This window comes from Enhydra lutris, unplaced genomic scaffold, assembly GCF_002288905.1.
Source record: "Enhydra lutris kenyoni isolate GAN:26980312 unplaced genomic scaffold, ASM228890v2 scaffoldscaffold46, whole genome shotgun sequence".
NCBI classification, from domain to species: Eukaryota; Metazoa; Chordata; class Mammalia; order Carnivora; family Mustelidae; genus Enhydra; species Enhydra lutris.
Genome location: NW_019154130.1, coordinates 9,064,546 through 9,089,562, shown reverse-complemented (window position 1 = coordinate 9,089,562; position 25,017 = coordinate 9,064,546). Strand labels below are relative to the sequence as shown.

The window sequence follows — 25,017 nt, the reverse complement described above, 5'->3', positions numbered from 1 at the left end:
TATTCCTGTTGAACAGACGAGAAAAGCAAGTCAAGGCATAGAGAGGTTAAGTGACTTGCTCAAGACCACACAGCTAGCAAGCAGTGGAGTTAGGATTCAAATCCAGAAAGGCAAGCCAATTACTGCCTGAGGCCTTCCCTGAGCTATCTAATCCCTCTGAACCTGTTTCTTTATCCATGAAATGAGGGCGATAGTGCAATAGCACTTAGTGCACTGAATTATGGTGAGGACGAAGACGATACAATCCCCGGAAACCGCTTAGAACAGTGCCTGGCACACAGTACGTGTTCAAAGAGTTGTAAATGACTTCTGTCGCCGCCGTCGCGGTTGTCTTCAGGCTTCCCCTCCCCCCTCCGGCCGCGGCTGCCTCCCCCGCAGTGCCAGCCCGTGACGTGAGAGCTGCCGCTCGCACAGTCTGGGTTTAATTGGAAACTAAACGAGAAGGAAGGGGATGTTCGAGGCCCCTCCCTTGACTCTGAACGGAACCCCCCCCCGCCCCCCCCTCCTCGCCCCGGGGCATGTGAGACTCCCTCTTTAGCGACACCTCCCGCCGACCGCGGGTACTGCTCCCGCACAGAGCACGCGACTGGGACCGAGGAGGCGGCACCGGGATGGGAGGCAGGGGAGGGCTGGGGAGGTGCGACTGTGCTGGGGAGGGCAGGCAGGGGACAGGCTGTGTCTTCTGAGCTCGGTGCCAGCTCACCACGAGCCAGAGGCCACGCCCGCCTTGGCAGTGGGCCGCTCCCCACCTGGCAGTCTCAGCGAGCCCCGGTCTCCGTGGCCGGTGCGCTCGGGCGCGCTTGGCTGGGGTGCCGGCAGAGGGCGCGCGAGGGGGCCCGGGGACGGGCGGGGGACACGCGGGAGGCGGGATTGGGGGGAGGACCCTGGGCTGCCCCTCCCGCCCCCTGCCCGCCCACCCGGAGCTTCAGACCAGGAGGCAAGAGCTGCGGGTGGCCCCTGCGCGCTCTGCCTCCTCCGCGCCCCGCTCCTACCTGTAGAGTCCGAGGGACTACCCCTCCCCGGACACCTATTCTTTCTCCTCCGGAAACCTCCCGCCTAGCTACCCGCGTCTCACACAGGCGGCGCTGGGACCCGGGGACGGGGCGCCAGGCTCGCAGCTGGTGACATGTAGATGCCCCCTCGGTGGTCCAGCCTCGGCACCTGGGCACCCTTCTGCCCGTAAAGTTTGGGGCTGGGCGCCATGGCCAAGAGCAGCTCCCTGAATGTTCGCGTGGTGGAGGGCCGGGCGCTGCCCGCCAAGGACGTGTAAGTACCCCGGGGCGAGTCGCGAGTGAGAGGCGCAGCGGACATGGGCTGGGGCAGGGGTCGCCCGTTCCGCATGCCGGGGAGGAGCGGTGAGGTGGGCAGGGGGTTCCTGTCTAAGACACAATATTGGTGCAGATCCGCCTCCACAGGGCTAAAACCTCATGCCCATCGCTGTCCTATCGGAAAGGGGCGTCCAGACTTAGCAGATGCGCCACCCTGCCCCAGGAAGGGGGATGTCTTTGTTCCTGGGATGTACTAAAGGGGATTGGAGGGTCGGATTTTGTTGGAGCTAGGAGGGTAGTGGGGGGGGGTATCTCTTCCTTAGTTCAGGCAGGTACCAGAGGTGGGGCTTCTCCAGACCAGGGTGGGTGCCTATCTAAGGAACCCTGGGAAGAAAGCCCAGAGCACCGGGTGGCCCCAGCATTCCTCTGTGTGCATCTGGTGTTTAGGTTCAAAGACAGTCATCAGATGGCCCACCAGCTAGACCTGGGGGAAACTGGGGTCCTCTGGACCCAGAGCCCTGAGCTCCCCAGCAAGGAGCTCCCTGTGTGGGCCTTACCTGGATGCTGAGTCTCTTGAAGATTCCACCCCCGAGCCCCCCCGACCCCCCCCACCCCGTAACACCCTGACCAGGCAGGTGTGATGGGGGCTGGAGGACCCTCGGGCTCCTGTGGGTACCAGTCCTTGGCTCTACTTCCTCTAGGGCTGAGTCAGCAGTTGCCGAATCAGCAGAATGGCAGGAGGGGTCCCCCTCCTGCTTGGCCTGGAGCCCAGAGGGGCTCTGAGGTGTCAGCACCTGTGACAGGTGTGGGATTCTTGGCAGGACATCAGCTGCGTGACCTTGAACCTGGTCCTCCTGGGTCTCGATTTCCTGCCTGGACAATGGGAGCTCTGGACAGGGGCTATTCAGCCTGGAGCAGCTGTGAGGGGTGGAGAACCTGTTAGGATTTACCCCGTGGCCAAGGGTGAGCAGAAACCTGGATTCTAACCCTCTACCCAAGTTGAGATGAGGGCTTAGCTATGTTCTGACGCCCCCCAGCTGTGGGTCCCCAGTGAAGGGTCTCCAGCCTTTGATTTTAGGAACTTCACCCCTCCCCAACCCTGGGCTGCCGAGAGAGGTTTTAGCTTCCCTTCATCCTCATCAGCTACCCCAAATAAACATGCACCTGGGATAGAGGCAGAGCGCTTGCTGTGTGAATGCAGCATCTGGACAAGCCCCTGCTTCCCTCCTTCTGCGACACCCTCTCAGAGCCTCGGAGAATGACATTCTGGAACTGTCAGGGCAGTGAGGCCAGGAATGGGGGCCTGGAAACTGCCAGAGGGCTGGGGCGGGGGGCCCTCCAGAAATCAGGTTTCCATCTCCCGGTCCTGGGTGAGGCCATTAGGGTGTGGACATGGTTCATGGTGGGGACATGGCTTGTGGGGTGGACACGGCTTGCGGGGGGTTCCTTCTGCCTCTCCTGCAGATGGAGTTAACTCATACCTGCTTCCTACACCTCTTGGCCGCCCTTTCTCCCCCCAAGTTCTCGGGTCAAGGTGAGCCCCAGAGCAAGGGTGGGAAGAAGTCCCTAAACCCTAGTTGGGGAGCCAGCACTCTGCCTCAGTTTCCTTAGCTGTTGGCTCCCTTCTTCAGAGGGGCTGTCCTCAGAGCCTGCTGGGATCTCCACACCCAGGAAGACTCTTAGATGGGGGTGTGTTCTCTCTCTGGTTTCCTAAGGGAAAGAACCCAGCCTCATTCTGAAGCCTCATCAGGTATGAGGGCAGGGTCTGACCTGACTCCGGAGGAGGCCTCCACTGACAATTTTGAGAATTATTCGTGTTAATCATAGTAGCTGTAAGTTGTCCAGGGCTTACTCTGGGCCAGGGCCTATACTTAACACTTCCTGAGGTCCTATAAGCATTTCCATTTACAAATTGGGGAAACAGGCCCAGAGAGGCAAAGTCACTTGCCCGAGGTCACACAGCTGGGATTTGAGCCCTGACTGGCCCTGTGCGTAAGCCACACTGGGCAGGCAATGGCTGAGGGGCCTTCTTTCCCACGCTTGAGTTGGGGCAGGGCCCATGGGAGAGGTCAAGGTTCTGGAGAGATTGAGGGTCTGGTGGGGGCACCCCTCCTGCCACAGCTGCTTCCTACCTGATGGGAGCCTGATAAGGCCCTTGTGCGTCAGAGCCGTGGAGCCGGCAAGTGAGTTTGGCTCCCGAGGTGGGTGCCCCAGGGTCAGGCCTGGTTGACGGAAGGGGGCGGGTCTCCCAGCTCTTTGCTACTGGGATCCCAGCCAATCCTCCTCCACATCTGCTGTTGGGGAAACTGAGGAATGGGACCATACCTAAAAGAGGCTCAGAGATAGAGAACCCAGCCAGAGAAATGAGATCTAGGGGTCACCCAGCCATAGGCATCCCAGGGCATAGAGCCAGATTAGGAAACTGAGGCTCTCAGGGTTACTCAGCCCAGAGGGTCTGAGGTAGATTCAGAAGGGGAAACTGAGGCCTAGGGCACTACTCTAGGGAGTTCAGCAGTAGAACCCAGAAAAGAATGTAGGGACATAGGCCACCACCCAGCCTGAGCTGTTCAGGAATAGAGGCCAGATGGGGAAATGGAGGCACTGGAGCACCCACACAGAGGGAGCTGGGGGCAGGAGTCCAGAGAGGAAACTGAGGCACAAGGAAGGACTCATCCAGCAGACAAGGCTCAGACTGCCACTGGCTTCGGGTGACAACAGCCCCTCCCCTGAAATCCCGTGGTAACTGTGGATTGGTGACCAATTAGAGATGGCAAAGAGAGAGTGTGGAGTCTGGGGCATCAAAAGAGGGGGTCACTTGGGGAGAGCATTTGAGCTGGGGTGGAGGGGACATTGGTTAGGAGCATGCATGCCGAGCCCCCTAGACCTGGGTTTGAATTCCGACTCAGGAGGGGGGTTGTGGGATGGAGGATATAAGTCCTCCCCCAAGGAGCTCACAGTTCAGAAGTTTGAGGGAGACAGACACTAAACACAGAGAGAAACAGGGAGCAAGATGCTTTCTGGTGCCCAGGGGGATCAGAGGTCAATTTCACAGAGGACAGAGGTAGTCAGGGATGGCCTCTCTGAGGTGGTGACTTTGGGGCTGAGGATTGAATAGCGGGGCTGAGGATTGAATAGCAGGACTGAGCCAGCCATGACAAGATCGGGGACAGAGTGTCTTAGGCAGCTGCAATGGTGAGTGCAAAGGCCCTGAGGCTGCACTCAGAACTTGGGGGAAGACAAAGGAGCCCTGTGCGATGAGACAGAGGGGAGATGAGGGCCCTAGTAGACAGCTTGGGATGGGGCTGGTAACTCTTATTATGAAGTGGGGGATGGAGCTGCGTTTGGTTGGCTCATGGCTCATGCCTCCTCAAGGGGCTGCTGTTGGTTGTGGTTTTGAGATCTGGGTGCCCTGGTCTGTACCAGCAGAAACGGTCTCACTGGGCTGAGCACTGGGAGTCCCCTCCCCAGGGAAAATCCGGTGGAAATGAAAAGTTGGCTGAGAGGGTAGGGGGTCCTGGAGTAGAGCTCTGAGGCCAGCCCATGATGCCTCCCACCATGCGTTATCTCCTTTAGTTCCTCCAGCCACCCCTACCCCCGCCGCCCCCACCAGGAGATGTGTATTACCATTATAGGGAGGAAAAACCAGCACCCACAGAGACAGGGGGTGGGGCTTGTTGGGTTCCACCGTGAGCAGGTGGTAACCCCAAGAAACCTCTCTAACATGGGCTGTTGACCATAGCTCTGGGCTACCTGGGACCAGCCCTGGGAACTTCCTGGCCTCAGTCCTCAGTGTTCTGTTTCTATATGTGGAAGCCTAGAGAGATCATGTGTGGGGGTCGGGCATGCAGTGGGTGGGCTGTGTACCCATGACATCTCCTGCTGGTCCCCTGAGATTCTGCATCTTACCCCGACTTGCTGTGTGACCCTGGGCCAGTCCCCTCCCCTCTCTGGGCCGCAGTTGCCCCGTCCATACATAATGAGGGTGCACTGGGACCTCCACTCGTGGCTGTCTTCTCAACCTCCCTCCTGAACGTCCTCCTCCCGCAGGTCTGGGAGCAGTGACCCCTACTGCATCGTGAAGGTGGACGACGAGGTGGTGGCCAGGTGAGGAGTGGAGAGGCCGGGCCTGGAGGAAGAGGAACAGGGCAGGGAATGGAGGAGGAGCTCCTTCTAGACCTGAGGGGTCCAGGCACAAGATTTGACATCGAAAAGAGGAGCCGGGTGAAAGGCAATGCCTATGCCAAGAGCAGACGAGGGACCTGCCAGTGGATGCTTTGTGCTTTGGCCCTTCTGGGGACAGACAGCTGGCGCTCCCGGCTCCCCTCTCCATCCTGCCCCTCCCACTGGCCAACAACTTCCCCCTGGACCAGATGATGTCCCTGCCAGTGTCCTGGGACTGACTCAGCGGCTGCCCGCCTGTGCCTCCCACCGTGGCCTCCCTGGAGGCGGGCATCTCACGCTTGGCTGGGCTGGCTGGTTCCGGGCCTGCTGGGTGCTGCGGGCACTGGGGCGTGTGTGTGTGTGTGTGTGTGTGTGTGTGTGTGTGTGCGTGCCCAGCTGGGCCTTCTTGTGAGTGGTGGGGGGTGTTGGAGGGCTGACGTGAATGTCTGTGACTGCATGTGCGTGTCCCTGGGGGTGTGCAGCTCACAGGCTCACACTGTGTACCAGTGGAGGGTGTGTGTGTGTGTGTGTGTGTGTGCGTGCGTGTGCGCACACCCGTGGGCTGCCTTGCATATACACGTGAGCACCAGTGTCTGCTTGTTTGGGTACACAGACGCCTTCGTGAGCACAAGTGAGGACATGAGGGTGTTTGCTGCATGAGTGAGTTTGGGTGGGGTGGAGGGACGCGGGGCTTGGCGGTGGTTGGCTCCTGCCCCCGCAGGCCGAGGGAGAGCTCTCCGCCCCCGCAGGCCTGAGGGGTGTGGGTGGGCAGTTGGGCGGGTGGCTGAGGCCTGGGTTCCTATGGAGACAGCAGGATTCAGGATGCTTCTGGTGCTGGTTGCAGTCCGGAGGGGTTGGGGGCAAGGGGGTGGGGAGCCCGCATGGGGGAATGTCAGCCTGCAGTGCCCCAGCTGACCCCCTCCATTGCTCTCTATGCTCATGCTGCCCCCTCCCCACATGCTGTGATACCACCCCCAAACCCGCAGAGAGATTTCTGTGGGATCCCAGGCTGCTGTTCTGTGCATCTCTGGGCCCTGAAGAGGGACTTCCAGCTATGAAAAGAGGGAGACAGGGGGAAGAGGGTGTTTGAGAAGATGGGTCCCTCTGACTGTGGTGCTCTGGGCTGGGGTAGAGGGCAGAGTGTGCATCTCTGTGTGCCTGTGTGTGGGTATGTTCACAGTCTTTGTTGGGGAAGAGGGCAGGGCAAGGGGTAAAAGGAGTGGCCCAATTCTGGTTCGCCCCAATTCTGCACCCATAGATTGGGTGTGTCTTCATTGGGCAAAGTAGGTTCCTCGTTCCCTGCTGGATAAAGTGCATAGGCAGGGGTGTCAGAGTGAGGATGCTCTCTGTGTGTGTCTGTTTCTAGGCTTGCTTGGGTCCCTAACCCACCTGTGGTTCCCTCTCACTTCCTGAGTGCTCTGGCTCCTGCTGACTTCAAGGTCTCTTGGCCCCGCACACTTCCCATTCCCCATCCAGCGCTTTCCAGTTCCTCAGACTCAAGTTCACTCCTGCCTCAGGGCCTTTGCACATGCTGTCCCAGCCATCTCGTCCTCCTCTTCTCTTCCCCCTTTGCCTGACCGGCTCCTGCAGGAAGCATTTTCTGATTCCTCCAATCCACACCCCCAGACCTAGCCAAGTGCCACTGAGCTCACCCCAACCACAGGACTTGTCTCACTGTGTCATGTGTCATAAGAGTTCAGGAGAGAGTACCTGCCCACTGAAGGGGGCTCTGTGGGGGCAGGGGCCTGGGCACCTCTTCCTCTGATTCTCCATAGCCCACAAGGTTTGGCACACAGGGTGTTCATGGAGTGAATGAGTGAATGAATGGAATTTGCATGTTGTCAGTTACTGTGTAAGGGATTCTGTGTGTGTATCTACCATCTGTCACCATACGTGTGTAAGTGTGTGTCTGTGGGTCTCTGTGTCTCTATGTGCTGGGCTTTTTTTTTTTTTTTTTTTTGATCTGTGTATCTATGTGAATCTGTCTGTTTTCTCTGTATCTGTATGTGTCGCTACGTAGAAACACATAGATATGCATTTCTAGAAATCTCTGAGGATGCCTGTGTGTATCTGTGTGTATGGGAATGTGTCTCTGGCGTTCTTGGTGTGTCTGTGAGTGTCTCTCTTTTCATGTCCAACCTTGTGGGAATGTGTGTGTGTGTGTGTGTGTGTGTGTGTGTGTGTAGGTCTCAGGGTATGTGAGTATTGGGGTTCCTGCTTGTGTATTTGTGTTTTGTTTTTGTTGTTTTAAGAAGGCACCATACCCATCATGGAGCCCAACATGGGGCTTGAACTCCTGACCCTGAGATCAAGACCTGAATTGAGATCAAGAGTCAGACGCTTTACTGACTAACCCACGCAGGGACCCCTCTGTGTGTGTATTTGTGTGTGTATCTATGCACATCATGGAAATAAGTGTGAGGTTTGTGTGCATGTGTATGTCTGGGTCCCCAGGTGTCTGCCACCTGTGTGACCCAAGGGTCCCCAGCCCCCCCGTGCCCTCCTCTGCAGAACAGCAACTGTCTGGAGGAGCTTGAGCCCCTTCTGGGGGGAGGAGTACACCATTCACCTGCCCTTGGATTTCCACCACCTGGCCTTCTACGTGCTGGACGAGGATACAGTGGGGTGCGTGTACTGGGGACCCCTGCTTGAGTACCTGGGGGAAGGCGGGATGCCCCAAAGCAAAGTATTCACCCAACTGACCCTTGATGCCTGTTCCCGCTATTTAATGACTCGGACCCTCACCTGCCCGCCTTTCCACAGGCACGATGACATCATTGGCAAGATCTCGCTGAGCAGGGAAGCGATTGCAGCCGACCCCAGAGGTGGGCGAGGGGCAGCAGCCTTCAGCTGGGCAGAGGGAATATGGGTGGCCATGTCTAGGCTGGGCATTTGAGAACATGTAGCAAGTGGCAGGGGAAGCAGTCTTCAGGGGGAAATTATTTCAGTTGTTGATTTTTCTTTTTCTTTTCTTTTCTTTCTTTCTTTCTTTCTTTTTTTTGGGAGGAAGAGAGAGTGAGAGAATGCTCACGGCCAAGAGGGGTGGGGGGGGGGCAGAAGGAGAGGAAGAGAGAGAATCTTAAGCAGGATCTTTGCCTAGCATAGAGCCTGACACTGGGCTCAGTCTCATGACCCAGAGGTCATGACATGAGCTGAAACCAAGAGTCAGATGCTTAAACGACTGAACCACCCAGGTGCCTCATCAGTTGTTCGTTTAAAACAAATTTTTTTTTTATTTATTTATTGAGTAGTTAATTACTTTACGTAGTTCCATATTCAAAAGGTATAATTAGCGGGGGAAACTATCCCTCTCTAACCCAGCAATTCCATTTTCATTTTAAGGTTGTCAGTTTCTTATATGTCCTTCTAGAGATAATGATTCTTTTTTTTTTTTTTTTTAAGATTTTAGTTATTTATTTGAGAGAGAGCAGAAGTAGGGGGAGCAGGAGAGGAAGAGGGAAAAGCAGGCTCCCAGCTGAGCAGGAGCCTGACATGGAACTCAATCCCAGGACCCAAGGATCATGACCTGAGCCAAAGGCAGCCGCTTAACTGGCTGAACCACCCAGGCACCCCTAGAAATATTTTAAGTAGGTTTATTTATTCCAAGTGCTGTCCATGAATCAACTCATTTAATTATCGTAACGAGCCTGTGAGGTAGGTACCCTTATTCTGCCCGTTCCACAGGCGAACCTCTCAAGGTAGAGGGGATTGGTTAGTTGGCTTGCCCGGGATCACAAAGTTACTAAGTGTGATGGCTAGGATTTGAACCAAGATTGTCTACCTCCAGTCTGCGCTCTCAACACGGCACTGTATGTGTTTGGTGCTCTGCTCAGAGGAATGGCAGCGTGTTATACTCACTGTTCTGTCCCTTGCCTTCCACTTCACCATCTACACTGGAGATCTTTCCATATTGGTTCCTCAAGAGCTTCCACATTCTTTGATCTTTGACTTCGTGGCACTCCATTGTATGGATATATCATCGTTTATTTGGCTGGTTCCCTCCTGATGGGCTCTTGGGTGGTTCACTGTCCCTCCCTCGCTCAAACAATACAGCCGTGAATAGCCTTGTACAAATGTGATGTACAAATGTGCAAGTTATATCAATCAGTTTGATAAATTCATAGAAGTAGATGGGTCATAGAGTATCCATATTAGCACATTACAGAGTTGTTGCTAAGTTACCCTCTTTGGAGGAGGTAACAATTTGCCTACCCTGCCAGGGTACCTTTGCCAGCAATTACCAAACTCTTTGATCTTGTATCTGATAGGTAAAAAAATGATCTCTTTGTGTAGGTTATTTTGTATTTCTCTATAAATGAGATTGAAAGCCTTTTTGCATATTTAAAAGTTGCTTTATTTCCTTTTTTGTTTGTTGCATTGCCACCCACGGGGTTGTGTGGCTTGTCTTATTGATTTGTAGGCGCTCTTTACATATTAGGCAAATTTAACTCTGTCATATTAGCTGCAAATAGTTTTTCTCCCTTTGTCACTTATGTTTTTGCTTATCATTTTTTTCTCTGTATAAGATCTGTTTCTTTTTCTCTAGTTTTTATGGCTCTTGTTTTTCTGTGATATCTAAAAAGGTCTTCCCAACTCTAAGATAATTTTTTTTTACATGATTCCTTCTCACAGCAATTTGTTTTCCTTTTTTACATTCAAGTCTTTGATCTATTTGGATTTAACCAGATTCAAGGTATGGAGAGGGATTGAACTTTATTACTTTTTATCTAGATGAGTACTAATTATCTTGATGTCGGTAATCAAATAATGTATTTTTTCATCAGTGGGGATTAGTTGAAAATGTACATGTTAATCATCATAATCATTGCTCCTATTTAATTAGGACTTACTATGTGCCAGGCTTGATGCTAAACACTTTATATTTAGTTTTCACAACACCAAGTGAACCGTGCTCTAGAATGATCTTGAATTTATGGCTGATGGAAAATGAGGTTTGGAGAGGTGAGGGCACTCGGCCTTCCTGGAAGCTGTAGGGTTGGGAATTGAGTCCAGGCTGTGCCTGCATCCAAAGTCTGTGTTTTCAACCCATCTGCTGACCTGCACCCATTGTGCCTGAAACATCCACCCAAGGGAGTGGAATTAGATGATGGAAGTATGAGGCCAAGCTTCAGGAGCTTATGGACCAGACAGAAACACAAAATATGCTCACACAGAGCAAGGAGCAAGGAAAAAAGGGAAGCTGTCCATGTGTCTGGATGTGGGTGCTTTTTATTTTTTAAGCAGGACAGGAATGTTGGGGTGGAGGCATGTGGAGTATCACTGGCATGATGGTGGATGAGGATAAGCAGATAGTGAGGCTGGTGTAGTCGAGGAAGGTTTCCTGGATGAAGGGGAATGAATTGGTTCTTAAAGGTGCTTTGGCAGAGACACTAAAGCATGTCTCTGTAGATTCTCTTTTAGGGTCAGGTGTAGGCCAGGCCAGATGGAGCACTGGGTGGGTCTCGGTTGGAGAAGGCTGGAGGTGCCAGGCTAGAGTCTGGACTTTCTTCTGGAGGCACTGAGGAGCTATCGATGGTCCTTGAGCAAGACACCAAAGAGAGTGGAGCCGTATTATCAGGGGATGGAGTGACAGGAGAGATTAGATACATTTTCAGAAGATCTCTGTGCTGCTTTGTGGATATTGGATCACAGTGGGACAGGAGTACATGTGGGAGATCAATTAGGAGTCTGTTGTCATAGTCGAGTGAAGAAGCTGATGGCATCCTGGACTGGGGGGTAGCAGTGAAGACAGAGAGAGGTGAGGTGGGACAGTGCTTCATCACACACACAAGGAAGTGGGCCACCATGAGCAAGTGTCAGCAGACACAATAACCTCCAGATTTGAACCCATGAAGATTTTAGAATTTATACTTATGATATACAGAATTTTAAAAGGAATAAAATATTTAAGTACACTGAAATGTAATCACCAGAAAGGGACGGCGATAATCATAAAGCGATACATTAAAAAACATATTTTTAAAAGAACCAAATCAAACTTTTAGAGATAAAAAGTAGTCACTGAAATTGAAAACTGGGAGGCTGAGTTCAACAGCAGATCATTCAGAGCTGAAGAGAGAATTGGTGAACTGGAAAAGAGATCTGAAGAAGTTATTTAGACTTTGGCCCAGAGAATCAAGAAGGAAAATATAAAAGAGAAGTTCAGAGACATAAAAAATTACCAAGAAGGTCTAATGTCCTTTTAATTGGAGTCCTGGGAGGAAAGAATAGGAAAAAATTGGGGAGAGGAAGGGATAAAAAAAAAAAATTGTTGACCTGACATTTTCCAGAACTCAAGGAAGGACATGATTCCATAAGTAGAAACAGCACAAACCACAGTAAGCAGGATTAAAAAAAAAACCTTACCTGCCCATGCAGTGAAATTGTGAACATCAAACACATGATCCTTAAAATTAAAGAGAAAAGATAGATCATTGACACAAGATCAGTTATCCGGCTGAAATGACTTCCCAATAGCTACAATGGAATCTAGAAGTCAGTGAGTGAGATCTTCAAAGTGTTGAGAGAAATAGAGAGAGAGGGGAAGGGAGGTTGAAATTGACTTGACTGATTCAGGCAGGGAGAATTACCTGGATGGAGGCTCAGAGGTAGGCCTGCCCAACATTTTTGTGAGGGGGAATGTATTGGGATTAAATAATGGAGGGTTTTGTGTACCAGGGTGAAGAGCGTGATAGTACAGGATGAAGGGAATTAGACTATACTGCCTACATTCAAATCCCAACTCTGCCACTTCCTAGCTGTGAGGTCATGGGCAAAGCTCTTCTTTCACTGTATCTCATTTTCCTCGTCTGCAAGTGTGGGTAATTACAGCGTCTACATCAGAAGGTGGACATGAGAAGTCCACGATTTAATACATATTTAATGTTAATCGAATTTTTAAGTTAACACAATGCCAGTGTCTGGTAGGTATTTAATAAATGTTAGCACCTGTGCCCTCCAGGAATTGATAGCTGGATCAACCTGAGCCGTGTGGACCCAGATGCAGAGGTTCAGGGTGAGATCTGTTTGGATGTACAGATACTGGAAGATACACGGGGCCGTTGTCTTCGCTGTCATGTGTTCCAGGCCAGGTATGGTCAGGATGGGGGGACATTGTGGGTTTGGTCTGAGAATGAGCAAGAGTTCACTGGATTCTTCTAGTTGTGTTGGCTTTTGAGACCTCCTCTCTCCTGGGGCACTTCTGGGCTCACAACCAGGATCCCTTGCAGGCAAACAGTCCAAGTTCACCAGGTTTGCAAGTTCCTGGGGTCAGAGCACAAGCAAAATCTTTGCTGGGTCCCCAGTGACCAGTAGCCAAAGGTCAGACACTCAGGATGGCCAGAAAAAGTGTGGAGGTGTATTAATCAAATTGTAAGTGATAGATACCCAATTTGTACCAGTTTAAGCAGATTGGCTTATATGAATGACATGCAGCTACAGGTATGGCTGGATCCAGGTGCTCAAACAGTGAGATGAGGAATCTATAGACAGATTTCACAGCTTTCTTTTGTGTTAGTTTCAGTCTCAGGCAGTCTCTCTCCAGGTGTGGACAAAGAGGACCCCAGCAGTCTCAGGATGGCATCCTACCAACTTGGTAGGTCCAACTGAAAAATAAATTTCCTTCATTATTTCCAACTAATGTCCTGGGACTGATTCTTATTGGCCAAATATGGGGCACATACTGATCTCTGAACCAATTACCTGGACTCATGGGTCAGGCCTGAGTCCCACACCCACTCCTGGACTGGAGAGAGGGTTTAGCCTACCTAAGTTATGGGAGCTGGGAGTGTGAGAGAGGGCAGGTCCTGTCCCAAAGAAACAGGAGAAGGAAGATGGATGCAGGACCAGCAAAACCCACAGATGACCCTCCAGGGGCACCAGCTCATGGGATATCCATCTCCTCTCCTGCTTATTTATCACTCTGTAATCCCCTCCTCTCTCCCTCAGCTCCCCCATCATTCTGCTTCCTTAAATACTCCCCTCCCTTCCCTCCCTCATCTCCCATCTTGTCTTTCTGCCTTGTTTTCACACCTTACTCCCCCAACCCTCACTTTTATACCAGTCCTCACTCAGGTTGTGGAGGATATCTATTTCTGCTTTGCTGTGTGACCTTAAAGCCTTTTCTTGCCTTCTCTGTGCCTCTCTCACCATCTCCAGATTTCTGTCGCCAGCTGGCACTCCTCGAAGTCTGGATGGAGTACCAGGGTGGCAGAGGACAGGCAGAAGCACTGAGCATGGGACAGGGGGCTCCTCATCTGCTTTGTGCCAGTGGCCTCCTCCCCAGCCACAAGGCTGTGCAGGAGCCTTGTAAGCAGGAGAGGGACTGATTGCTGTCGCTTAGCAACTGGGCTGGCTCCTAGGAAACCAAAGAAGGCTTTGGATGCCAAGCAGGGGTGGGAGAGGAACAGCAGGAGGAAGCAAGCAGCCCCTGGTGGGGGGCTGTCACTGGATTTGGGGGACTTCAGGAAGGAGGGATTGGGGAAGCTGTCTGAGGTGAGACTTTAGGGTTGTCATGGCAACCAGAGACAGTGGGTCCTTGCCTCAAGCCTTTTCTTGGGTCCTAGGCAGGGTGTGGATGAGTATTTGTTGAATGAGTGAATTAATGAATGAGCGAGCATTCACATCCCACCAGCTGCTATGCAAGCCTTTTATATACGTCATGTCATTTAAGCCTTGGCCCTGTGAGGTTGATCTGTTATTATTTCCATTTTCCAGATGAGGAAACTGAGGCTTGGGGTCATGAAGGGACTTTTCCCAGTGTCACTCAGCCAATGAGTGGTGGAGCCAGGCTCTGAACCCTGGCATCTGGTCTCCTTCCCCGGGGGCTCCAGAGAAACCGAGGCTCCCTTCCCACTCCCCACTGCGTCTTCACCTCCTGGACTTCGTGATTTAGGACTTGACCCTTCTCGTGCCTCAATTTCTTTATCTGGAAGATAGGGGCATACTAGGGCTTCCTCCTAGGGTACCGCTGGTCAACAGGAAGATACTGGGCTTGGATGGGCAGGGTGAAGGGTGCTCCTGGCTGGGTCCCTATAGTGGAGGCCAGAGGTCTTTGAACGGTCTATCCCAAACCCCTTTCCAAGGTCTGGCTCGGGTCTTGGTCGTCAAAGGTCCTGTGTCTCTCCATCCTTTCCTCATCTGTCTGCAGGGACCTGGCCCCCCGAGATATCACCGGCACATCTGACCCATTCGCACGCGTGTTCTGGGGCAGCCAGAGCTTGGAGACGTCAGTGAGTGGTGGTGTGGATCGGGGGAGGGGTGGGCATGGAGGCGGGCCCTCCTCAGCTCTCCCTCCCTCCCCTTCCCCCAGACCATCAAGAAGACCCGCTTCCCACACTGGAATGAAGTGCTGGAGCTGCGGGAGATGCCGGGAGCCCCAGCCCCGCTGCGGGTGGAGCTCTGGGACTGGGACATGGTGGGCAAGAATGACTTCTTGGGTATGGTGAGCGCCCCCTCCCCTGACACTCTCCATGGCTCCCCACTGCCTCCAAGAGGGAAGGGGAGGGGAGATGGGCTATGCATCCTGGGATCTGGAAGGATAGATGTGAAAGCTGTCTCAGCTGGCTGCTTGGCCAGACCTGGGTGATGCAGGCCCATTGCCCCGTTGTATAGGTGAGGAGACAAAGGCTCTCCAAGGGGCAGGAACCTATCCAAGGTCACAGGGTGGGCCCAGATTCTCATTGGGGTGAGAGGACTCAGTATGACCATGTGCTAAGTGCTTTGCTAGCATAATCTCGCTCACGTACCCCTCATGGCCACTCTGTGAGGCTGAAACTGTTGTCTGCATTTTATAGATGGGGAAACCGAGGTTCATTCAGAGAAGTTGAGCGGCTTTCCCAAGGTTGTATGACCAAGAAAGGGCAGAGCCAGAATCATTCAGGTTTTTCTGACTCCAGAATCCCAGCCCTTAACCCCTCTCCCTGGAAGCACCAGGCTCAAGATCTTTCTCTTGGAACCTCAGTTTACACATCTGTAAAATGGGTGTGACTGCCCTGCCCCTCAGTGGGAATGGATGTATAGTCAAGACTGACAGTTTTTAAAAGGAGGCAAGATTAGAGCAAGTTATGGGTTGGCTTGGTTATGCACAGCCAGCGGGGAAGGGAGCAGAGGAGTAAATGGAGTAGCCACTTTGGGAAACAGTCTGGCCATTCCTCAAACGGTTTAAGACCGTCCCCACATGCCCTGGCAACTCCACTCCTGGACATGCACCAAAGATCAATGAAAACACATGTCCACCCAGAAGCTCATACATGAAGGTGTTCACAGCAGTGTTGCTCGTTGCTCGTGATAGCCAAGAGTGGAAACAACCCAAATGTCCCTCCATGGTCGAATGGGTAGATACAATGTGGCTGGTTCTTACAATGGAATATTACTCACCCATGAAATGGAATGAGGTCGTGGCACCCGCTACAATGAGAATGAATCCTGGAAACATGGTTTCGTTTAGATGAGATGTCTGGAGTAGGTGACTGTGTAATGACAGAAAGTAGGTCAGTGGTGGCCTGGAGCTGGCGGCGGGGGTGGGAGACGGGGACTGACAGCCAATGAGCGCAGGTGTTTGGGGAGCAGACAGAAAATGTTCTGAAGTTAGTGGTGATGGTTGCGCAGCTCTGTGAGTAGACCAAAAACCATTGAACTACGCACTTTAAAGACGTGAATTGTATGGGATGCAAATTACATCTCTATGAAGTTATTTTAGAAGAGAGGCGGTGGGGTTCAGGGCCCTTTGGGACTATCTTTAAGCTTTCGGACAAGTGCGACGTGTGTCCCCAGAAAGAGCTGAAAATGTCCTCAGTCTAGATATTTGGTCTCTAGCAGCTGTGTGACCTCGGACAAGTCACTCCGTCTCTCCAAGCCTCAGTTTCCCCAAGTGTAAATTGAGTGTTGGCTGCAGGCCCTCAGTGTCCGGGCAGGAGTTAATAATTTGGGGCTGGGGGAGGGAGTGTAGCTGCGGCTGCATCGATGCGGGTATGGTAGTGGAGAGGAGGTGGCCCCTGGCAGGCCAAGCCTCCCCTGCTTGGGTGAGCATTCAGCTCTTCTAGGCCTGGGTGGGGCCTTAGGCCTGGCAAAGTCCAGTTCAGCTGAGAGTCTACGTGTCCTCCCGCAGGTGGAATTCCCCCCACGGGTCCTGCAGCAGAATGCCCCCAGTGGCTGGTTCCGTCTCCTGCCCTTTCCCAGAGCCGAGGAGGATTCTGGGTAAATGCGGGTGCGGAGGGAGGCGGCTGGGCTGAAGTCCGGGTGACTGCCATCTTCAGCTTGTGGGCAGGTCATGCGGGGTGCCCATGTCAGCCCCCAAGCTGTCACCGTGTCACTCCGTTCCCTTATTTAACACACGTCTTACAATATGTGTGTACTTATGTCCAGAGGAGTTCACCTTGTACCCACCCACCTGTTTGCACATGAACATATCAGCTCACACTAGTTGATGCGTGTTCCGAACCCTGGGTCCTTCCGTGCCTGTGCACACTTGTTCACATTGGCCTTACAGTGGCTGCACTGCTTACGTCGACTTTACCTGTCCATTCCTGTGTGTCCCTTTCAACATCTGTTCACCTGTCCGCACTTGCCTGCATCGGTTACACTGTCCACACCTGCCCCCACTGTCCGTTCACAGTGTACACGTTTTTTGACGCCGGCCACGTCCTTCCACACCCGTCCTATGTGTTGACACTGTGTGCGCTCGTCCGTTCTGTGTATCCCCGTCAGTACTGGTTCCCACCTGCCCACACTGGCCATGCCTGTTCCCGCCTGCCCACAGCTGTCCCCATCTGCCTTGTTTTGCTAACATCCATGCTCCTTATCTGTGTTCACACCTGCCTCTCTCGGCCATCTGCGCCTGCGCGTACATACTCACTGTTCCCTCACCTGCGACCTGACCCTGGCCAGGGGGACCTTGGGCGCGCTGCGGCTGAAGGTGCGCCTCATCGAAGACTGCGTCCTCCCTTCCCGGTACTACCAGCCGCTCACGGAGCTGCTCATGGCATCTGTGCTGGGCCCGGCAGAGGTGGGTACATCCATTCCACTGGGGATCCAGATGATGGCCCCCTCCCGGGGTTCTTCTGCTGTGGGGTCGCAGGGCCCTGGGCCACCTCTCCTGCCTCCTGTCCTTGCCCAGGAGGATGCTGCCAGTCCCCTGGCCCTGCTGGAGGAGCTGACCTTGGGGGACTGCCGCCAGGACCTTGCCACCAAGCTGGTGAAGCTCTTTCTTGGCCAAGGCCTGGCCGGGCCCTTTCTGGACTATCTCACCCGGCGTGAGGTGGCCCGGACCAGTGAGTTGCCCGCATGAGCCCCAGACATCACACCCCAGGGATGGGTCTGCACGGGTCTCTTGGGGAGAAATGGGGGCTTCAGGCAGAGGTCAGGGGCTCCTATATGTGTGGGTAGGGGGCCCCTATGCCTTACACCAGCAGCCCTCTGGGGATACAGTCTTGGATTCAGGTGCTGGCTTTGCTACTCTTGAGCTGTGTGACCTTAGGCCGCTCATTGAATCTCTCTGGGCCCCTGGACTGTGAATGGCATTGATGCTGCAGCTGTACCTGATTCCTGAGGCTGGAAGAAGCACGACTCCCACCTTGGGTGGGTGGGGTGAGGTGGATCCGGCCCCAAACCCCAGCAAACACTTCCCTCTGTCCTCCCAGCTGACCCCAACACCCTCTTCCGTTCTAACTCCCTGGCATCCAAGGCAATGGAACAGTTTATGAAGGTGAGCAGGCGACGCCCGGGGCCCAGCTGCAGCTTTTTCTCCTTTTCTGTGCTTCTTGGGACCCCAGAGCTTGGCCGGCCTCGGTTGGCTCAGGGTGGCAGAGCCGGGCTGCTGGCGGCTGATGCCTGGCCTCACCCTGAGATTCACCTGGATAGCGCCCCCTGCTCCCGCTCTTGGGCACGCCTCGGCCTTGCTCTGAGCCTCTCCCTGCAAGGTTCCCTAGTCCCAGGTGCTGGGCACGCCCAGCCTCACGCTCAGCCCCATCCCATGCGGTGCCTCCTGCCCCCAACTCGTGGGCACGCCTGATCTCACGCTCATCCCCATCCCACGTGGTCCCCCTGCCCCCAGCTCGTGGGCATGCCTTACCTGCATGAGGTCCTGAAGCCGGTGATTCACCGCATCTTCGAGGAAAAGAAGTACATGGAGCTGGACCCGTGCAAGATGGACCTGGGCCGCTCCAGGTGAGCAACGCCTCAGGGGTATACCCAACCCCCCCGGCAGCCCCCTGGTCTGCCCAGAGCCTGGCCAGGCTGGGTCTGTGCCAATGCCCCCCTGCCCCGGTGCGGTGGCTCAGGAGCTCCGTGTTCCAGCAGAAAGCCTCACTGGGAGCACAGTGATCCTTGGGCTGTGTCATGTATGGGGATGGGCAGGGCTCCGAAACTGAGCTCCTGGGTTCGAATCCCAACTCTGAGGCGGGCAAGACAGACCTTACACCTGTGCGGGAACAAGAAAGAAGGGACTAGAACATAACAGGTAGAAGAGTGTCATTCCAGCATCCACTCAACAAGACAATGGTTGAGAACCTATTGTTCAGACACTGGCTGAATGCTGAGTCCAGAGCAGGGAATATGTGGATGCAAATCCGCCTTCCAGGGGGAGGTAGCCAGCCAGCTAAAGAAGGTTATTGAAGGTCGTCAGGGGAATGGAGGGAGCTAGAGCACGGAAGGGTTGTGGGAAGTGCCAGGAACAGAGCAGGGACTTGCAGTGTTTCAAAGGGTGGCCAGAAGGACAGTCTCATGGAGCAGGGGACCTCTCAGCAGAGACTTGAAGGAGAGGAGGGAGGGAGGTGTGCACATCTGGTGGAAGAGTATCCCGGGCAGGGGGAAGAGCATGTGCAAAGGCCCTGAGGTGGAAGCGTGTGTCTGGCATGTCCCTGCTGACATGTCCCATGATGATGTGTGACGGGGAAGGGATGGCCCCTTAGAGGAGGGGACATTTAAGCTGAACGTGGGTGCCAGAGTGTCTCAGGCTGAGGGAACAGCGTGGACAAGTCTCCATGACAGGAGTGAGCTCAATGTGTTTGAGAAGCAGCCAGAAGCCTGGTGGGAATGGTAGGAGGGGAGGTTGGGAAGGTGGGTGCTCTCAGCTCAGTGGGAGCTGGTGGAGGGTTTTGAGCAGACAGATGCTGGGCTCGGAGGCACAGCCACTCTGTTTCCCCAGGAGAATTTCCTTCAAGGGCACACCCTCGGAGGAGCACGTGCGGGACGCCAGCCTGGGGCTGTTGACGGGCTACCTGGGGCCCATCGTGGATGCCATCGTGGGCTCCGTGGGGCGCTGTCCGCCTGCCATGCGCCTTGCCTTCAAGCAGCTGCACCAATGCGTGAAGGAGCGCTTCCCCCAGGTGGAACACGAGGTGGGCCACGTGTCCCCATGGAGCAGATGGGGAGACTGAGGCTGGGGAGGGGCGGTAGCTTGTCCAGGGTCACACAGGGAGGCAAGGTGGGGCGGGGGACAGAACCTGGGCTGCTCATGGTCAAGTATGTGTCCTGTCGGAAGTGGGGACAGGATCCCTGGCAGGGTCTGGGATCCAGGGGTGGTGGTAAGAGTAGTGACAGCAGCTCCTGCTCTATATAGCCCTCACGGGGGGTCAGACCTACTTGTACGTGTTCCTTGCCTTGTCATAGCCACCCGATGGGACGGGCACCGGTATTCTTCCATTTCCCAGAGTAGGAAGCAGAGGCCCAGAGAGATTGAGTCCCGTGGTGCTGGGATTGGCACACGTCTAGGCAGGCTGGCACAAAGTGAGTGAGTGCATCTTAAATTCAGCTCTCAGAAAGAGAAAGAGAAAGAGTGTGAGCGAGAGGGAGTGAGAGCACCCGAGAGTGAGTGAGCCCGCTGATGCCGGTAGGTGCTCTGTAGCAGACACCCCAAATAGCCCCAGATAAACCCCCACATGTGCTAGTGCTCTGTCACTGTTGACTTAAGAGTTGGGACCCCAGGGACTGCCTCAGGCAAGTGAGCTGAATGAAGGCAGCGGGCCAGTGTGGGGCGGCAGGGAGCGGTAGGGACTTCGGCAAGCTGGTGCTCCCACGGCTGGTCTTAAGGGGGCCGCTCTGGATGGTCAGTCATTGCCACGTAGGAATGGGGACCCAGTATTGCCAGATCGTGAGAGTTCCTTTTCTAAAGGCAACCTTCTGGATTTTATGGGAGGTCTCTCGTTTTTTTAAATGTCGGCACTAATTCGCCTAACGACAACAACAACAACAACAACACAACAACACTTTGAGCCAGCTGTTACACGTTTGCAGCCGGACCGGTCCATGGGTTACCCGGTGGAGCCTCCCTGGTGTAATGGTCAGCATCCCTTCCACGTGGCTGTTTTTGTCCTGCCTTACATATGGTGTCACATCAGGCTAACTCTTACATAGTGCTGAGGTCATAGAAACGTGGACTGGGGGTTCACTTTGCAGAAAAATCTGAGACCTGCTCAGTGTTGGAGACGTAACGGCCCAGTCCCTAGAGCTCGAGTTAAGAGCCCTTGATTACGCCACACTTCTTTCCACGTTCTGTTTACAGGTGGGGAAACTGAGGCCCAGAGAGGTAAAGAGCCTTGGCCAAGGACTGTGGACTCAAAGCGAGGCCTCTGGTCTCCCAGCAGGGGTTTCTCCCTTCTCCCCTCGGCCCCTGCTGAGGAGTGAGCTCTGGGCCTCCAAACTGGGACCTCGCTGGCTTTATGCCCCACTTTGCCAGGCTCTCACCTGGGCTGTGGGTGCTAAGTGGGACACAGTGTGGCAGGGAGGAGGGAAGGGAAGAGGGGAGGCCAGCTCCCTAGACAGCCTGGCCCTTGTGAGGGACCCAGTGTGACTCCCGAGTGTCCTCCAGTCCTCACTTCCCACGGTGGGCAGAGGCCGTGGGCAGGGAGCAGGGACTGTCTCAGGCCCACGAGGGTGAATGGGGTTACGGAAACCCAGGGGAACTCCTTTCTCTGCCGCTCTGACACCTGTTCCTCCTCAAGAAAGGAAGTCAGAGCTGATGTCAAAGACTAAAATTACCCTGGAATACGGCAGATGGGAGGGGGGTGGTGGCCTTGGGGGCAGCTCAGGTCCCAGATGAGGGCGGGGCTGGGGGCAGAGACCCACCTCCTGGGCAGCATCAGGAACCCGGCTGTCGCCAGGGCTCACTGTCAGCACGGAGGTGCCGTAGGAAGTTGGCACGTACCCAGGGAGGGTATTGTCTCGAGTGTGAATACGGCCCCTAAATAAATACTGGCGTACATTCTTGGGCTAAATATAGCCGGGCAAGTGTGAAAGGTAGGTGGGGAGTGATCTGGGGAGAGCCAGATGCACCCAGGATAAAGGCACACCCTCTCTCTGAGCTGCCTCTGCCAGCGCTGGGGGTAGGCCAGGCCCGGGACTCACCTGCAGGTGGGCCAGGTCCGGGACTCACACAGCGGGGCACCGCCCTTTACAGTTTGTAGGAGGCAGAGCCTGGGGCGGGGGGTACACCCAGGACAGGCTCAGGAGCCAGCCGGGCTGGGTTCACTCTTGAGCCTGTGTCCTCATCCAGAAAATGGGGACAAGAGTACCTACTCCACGGGATGATTAGCGGTTGAGATGAGCTCCTGACAACTCAGCAGGCGGTGTGCAGGGTCGGATGCAGGAGAGTGTGATGAAGAGCCGAGGGCTCCGGTCCTGCCTGGGTTCAAGTCTTAGCTCTGCCATTTACAGCTATGTGGCCTTGGGCAGGTGACCTCTCTCTGGGCTTCAGTTGTCTTCCCTGTAAAATGGAGATAGAATCCCTCCCAGGGTGAGTATGAAATAAACAAATGTGTGGCCAGTTATCTGGCATGGTGCTATTAATAAAATAAATCATAGGTCGGGAGATCGAGTTCTGCCTCCTCCACGCATCTGCTGTGTGACCTTGGGCCAGTCACTTGGCATCTCTGAATTTCTGCTTCGTCCTCTGTAAAAGAGGAATAATGATGCTGCTTCCTTTCTAGGTCTGTGCCCTTAGCACGGTGCTTGGCACAAAGCAGATTCTGAGGATGTTGGGCTAAAGCTGATCATGCAGGATTGGTATTGTTACTCTATTTTCCAGGTGGAGAAACTGAGGTCCAGAGAGAAAAAGCCATCCTGGCAGACCAGTATGGTCTTCTGGCCAATCTCCCATCCCGCTTCCCCTTGCACCACCAATCTGTTGTCCTTCCTGCCTCAGTTTCCCTGTCTGGGAAGTGGGTCCTTGGGGGTTCCTCTCACCTGCTGCTCCTCTTGGCAGGATGTGAAGTACCTGGCCATAAGCGGCTTTCTCTTCCTGCGGTTCTTTGCGCCTGCCATCCTCACCCCAAAGCTGTTTGACCTCCGGGACCAGCATGCAGATCCCCAGACCAGCCGCTCACTGCTACTGCTTGCCAAGGTGCCAAAACTGGAGTCCCACAGCTTGGGTGTTCTTAGCCAGGGAAAAGCATAGGAACAGAGCTGGAAGGCCAAACTGACAGAAGACCCAAATGACACCCAGAGAAATCCATCTCAAACACCTATTAGCCTTCTATCCTGAATGTGAAGGCATTCGTTCATATGTTCTCCAATTTTGTCTCTTAAAATGAAAACCTTACCCTTCCAGGAGGAAAGTGGGAAGCGGGCTGGTAGTCACTTACACCTTAGGGTGAATTAGACCATCCTTTGCAAAGTGGCCATATTTTGAGGTTCTGATGGGCTCCAAAGTATGCATGATAGGATAGGGCAGTTCTTAGTAGGGGAATCGAGCTCTGGAGGGAACAGAATAAGGGCACTGGGGGTGCATATCTGTCCACAGGGAGGGGTAGATATTGTTCGAAGCAGGTGCTGCTATGAGTCTTCCCCATTCATTGAGCACTGATTTGAGAGTCAGGACTCAGGGGCTCTGCTCTGGGTCTGTAGGCAGCCCTTCCCCCAGCAGTGACCTTCGCCCTGGCATCCCTTGCTTCTTTACTCCAGGCTGTGCAGAGCATCGGAAACTTAGGCCAGCAGCTGGGCCAGGGCAAGGAGCTATGGATGGCGCCCCTCCACCCCTTCCTGCTACAGAGTATCTCACGTGTGAGACACTTCCTGGACCAGCTGGTGGATGTGGATGGGGAGGAGGGTGAGTCCCTGCATTCCTGCCACATCTGGCTTGTCACTCTGTGGACCCTTGGGACCTGCCCTTCCCCCTCCCACAACCCCACCCCAGTACTGAGACTGTGGACTTGTGGGTCAGCTAGTCAGTCAACGAACATTTCCTGGCCCCTCCTGTGCTAAATCCCAGAGATGAACAGAGCTCAGGCCCTGTCCTCCAGGCTATCCCAGCCAATGTGGAGATGTGTGTGGGTGCTGTCGCATGGTGTGCACACAATAAAAAAATATCTCTTAAGTGCTTACTAGACACTGTTCCAGGTGCTGGGGAAATAGCAGTGGACAAGACAGAAGAAACCCTTATAGGTTTCTTATTCTAGCAGGGACCATGGGCTAAAAGCAAGAGGAGTTAGCAAATAGTACAGTATGTTCGGAAGTGATTGTGTAGGGAGAAAAAATAACAGAGGGAAGAGAATGTTGGGGTGGGGGTGGCAGGTTGAGATTTTAGGTGGGGTGGCCAGAAATGGTCTCATTAGGGTGCTATCAGAGCAAAGCCCCAAGGAGGACAGAGAGCATGCCATGAACATCCCAGGGAAAACTATTCCAGGCTGGGAACAGTATGTGCAAAGGTCCCGAGGTGGCGAACAGGGAACCACAGGGAGGAGCCAATGTAGAAGAGGGAATGAGGGGGCACAAAGGAGAGGTGGGGGCCAGACTGTGTGGGGGCTTCATAGGCAGCTGGGCTTTGATGGGGAGTGAAATGGAGCCTGGGACAGTTTTTTAAGCAGAAGAGTTGGGGCTAAGTCTGTATCACAGTATAGGGCCCAGTGCACTATATAGTTGGGTCCAAGTCACATAAGAGGAACCTGTCGGAATGCGGAGCCCCGGTTGTGGCATGGCAGGGTCCCTGTGGCATTGGGGAGGATCACCCCCCATGGAAGCGGGACTAGATCCCATGTACTCACTGGACTGACTTCATGAGGCATGCCCCCTCTGCTGACTGCCTGCACCACTGTCTACAGAGCTTCAGGAGAGGGACGCCTGGTTGCCTACTTTGTGCTGCTCCCCGGCCCCACCTTCCATGATCCACTAAGAGCAGGAGCCCTCTGCAGCAGTCCTGTTGTTCACCCTCCTGCCTCTAGGGGGCAGAGTCACGCTTCACCACAGAGGCACCTGGGCACGCGAGCAGGGCAGGTTGAGCCTGGATATGAGGGTTTCACTGTCCCCCCCTCTCCATTTCCCAGAGGCTGGGGGCCCAGCCAGGGCCCTGGTGGCCCCCTCGGTGATCGTCCGTGAAGGTTACCTGCTGAAGCGCAAGGAGGAGCCCACCAGCCTGACCACCCGCTTCGCCTTCAAGAAGCGGTACTTCTGGCTCAGCGGGGAGGCGCTCTCCTACTCCAAGAGTCCTGAGTGGCAGGTGGGGCTCTAGCCCACAGCCAGGGCGGGGAGCAGGAGGGAAGGCGTGGGGGGGGGGGAGGAGGAGGCGGTTTCCAGCAGCGGCCTCCCTCCCTGAGCTGCCTCTCTGTAAGCAGGGGGAAACTGAGGTCCGGGAGGGGGCAAGGTAACAGGTCCAAAGTCT

General features: G+C 54.4%; 1 protein-coding gene across 3 annotated transcripts in view; it reads left to right on the top strand.

The window, feature by feature from the left end:
* Window positions 1-1,028: 1,028 nt before the first annotated feature.
* LOC111156422 (RAS protein activator like 1) overlaps window positions 1,029-25,017 on the top strand; it is a 28,594-nt gene continuing 4,605 nt past the window's right edge. For all 3 annotated transcript variants that reach the window (XM_022517311.1, XM_022517309.1, XM_022517310.1), the window contains exons 1-16: window positions 1,029-1,266; window positions 5,316-5,372; window positions 7,941-8,054; window positions 8,193-8,254; window positions 12,391-12,520; window positions 14,578-14,659; window positions 14,740-14,871; window positions 16,537-16,625; window positions 17,316-17,433; window positions 17,545-17,698; window positions 18,068-18,132; window positions 18,481-18,593; window positions 19,573-19,765; window positions 22,627-22,764; window positions 23,325-23,469; window positions 24,683-24,855. In XM_022517311.1, coding sequence (XP_022373019.1) covers window positions 1,202-1,266; window positions 5,316-5,372; window positions 7,941-8,054; window positions 8,193-8,254; window positions 12,391-12,520; window positions 14,578-14,659; window positions 14,740-14,871; window positions 16,537-16,625; window positions 17,316-17,433; window positions 17,545-17,698; window positions 18,068-18,132; window positions 18,481-18,593; window positions 19,573-19,765; window positions 22,627-22,764; window positions 23,325-23,469; window positions 24,683-24,855 — 1,830 coding nt within the window. In that variant the 5' untranslated portion in view covers window positions 1,029-1,201. The remainder of the gene's footprint in view (window positions 1,267-5,315; window positions 5,373-7,940; window positions 8,055-8,192; window positions 8,255-12,390; window positions 12,521-14,577; window positions 14,660-14,739; window positions 14,872-16,536; window positions 16,626-17,315; window positions 17,434-17,544; window positions 17,699-18,067; window positions 18,133-18,480; window positions 18,594-19,572; window positions 19,766-22,626; window positions 22,765-23,324; window positions 23,470-24,682; window positions 24,856-25,017) is intronic.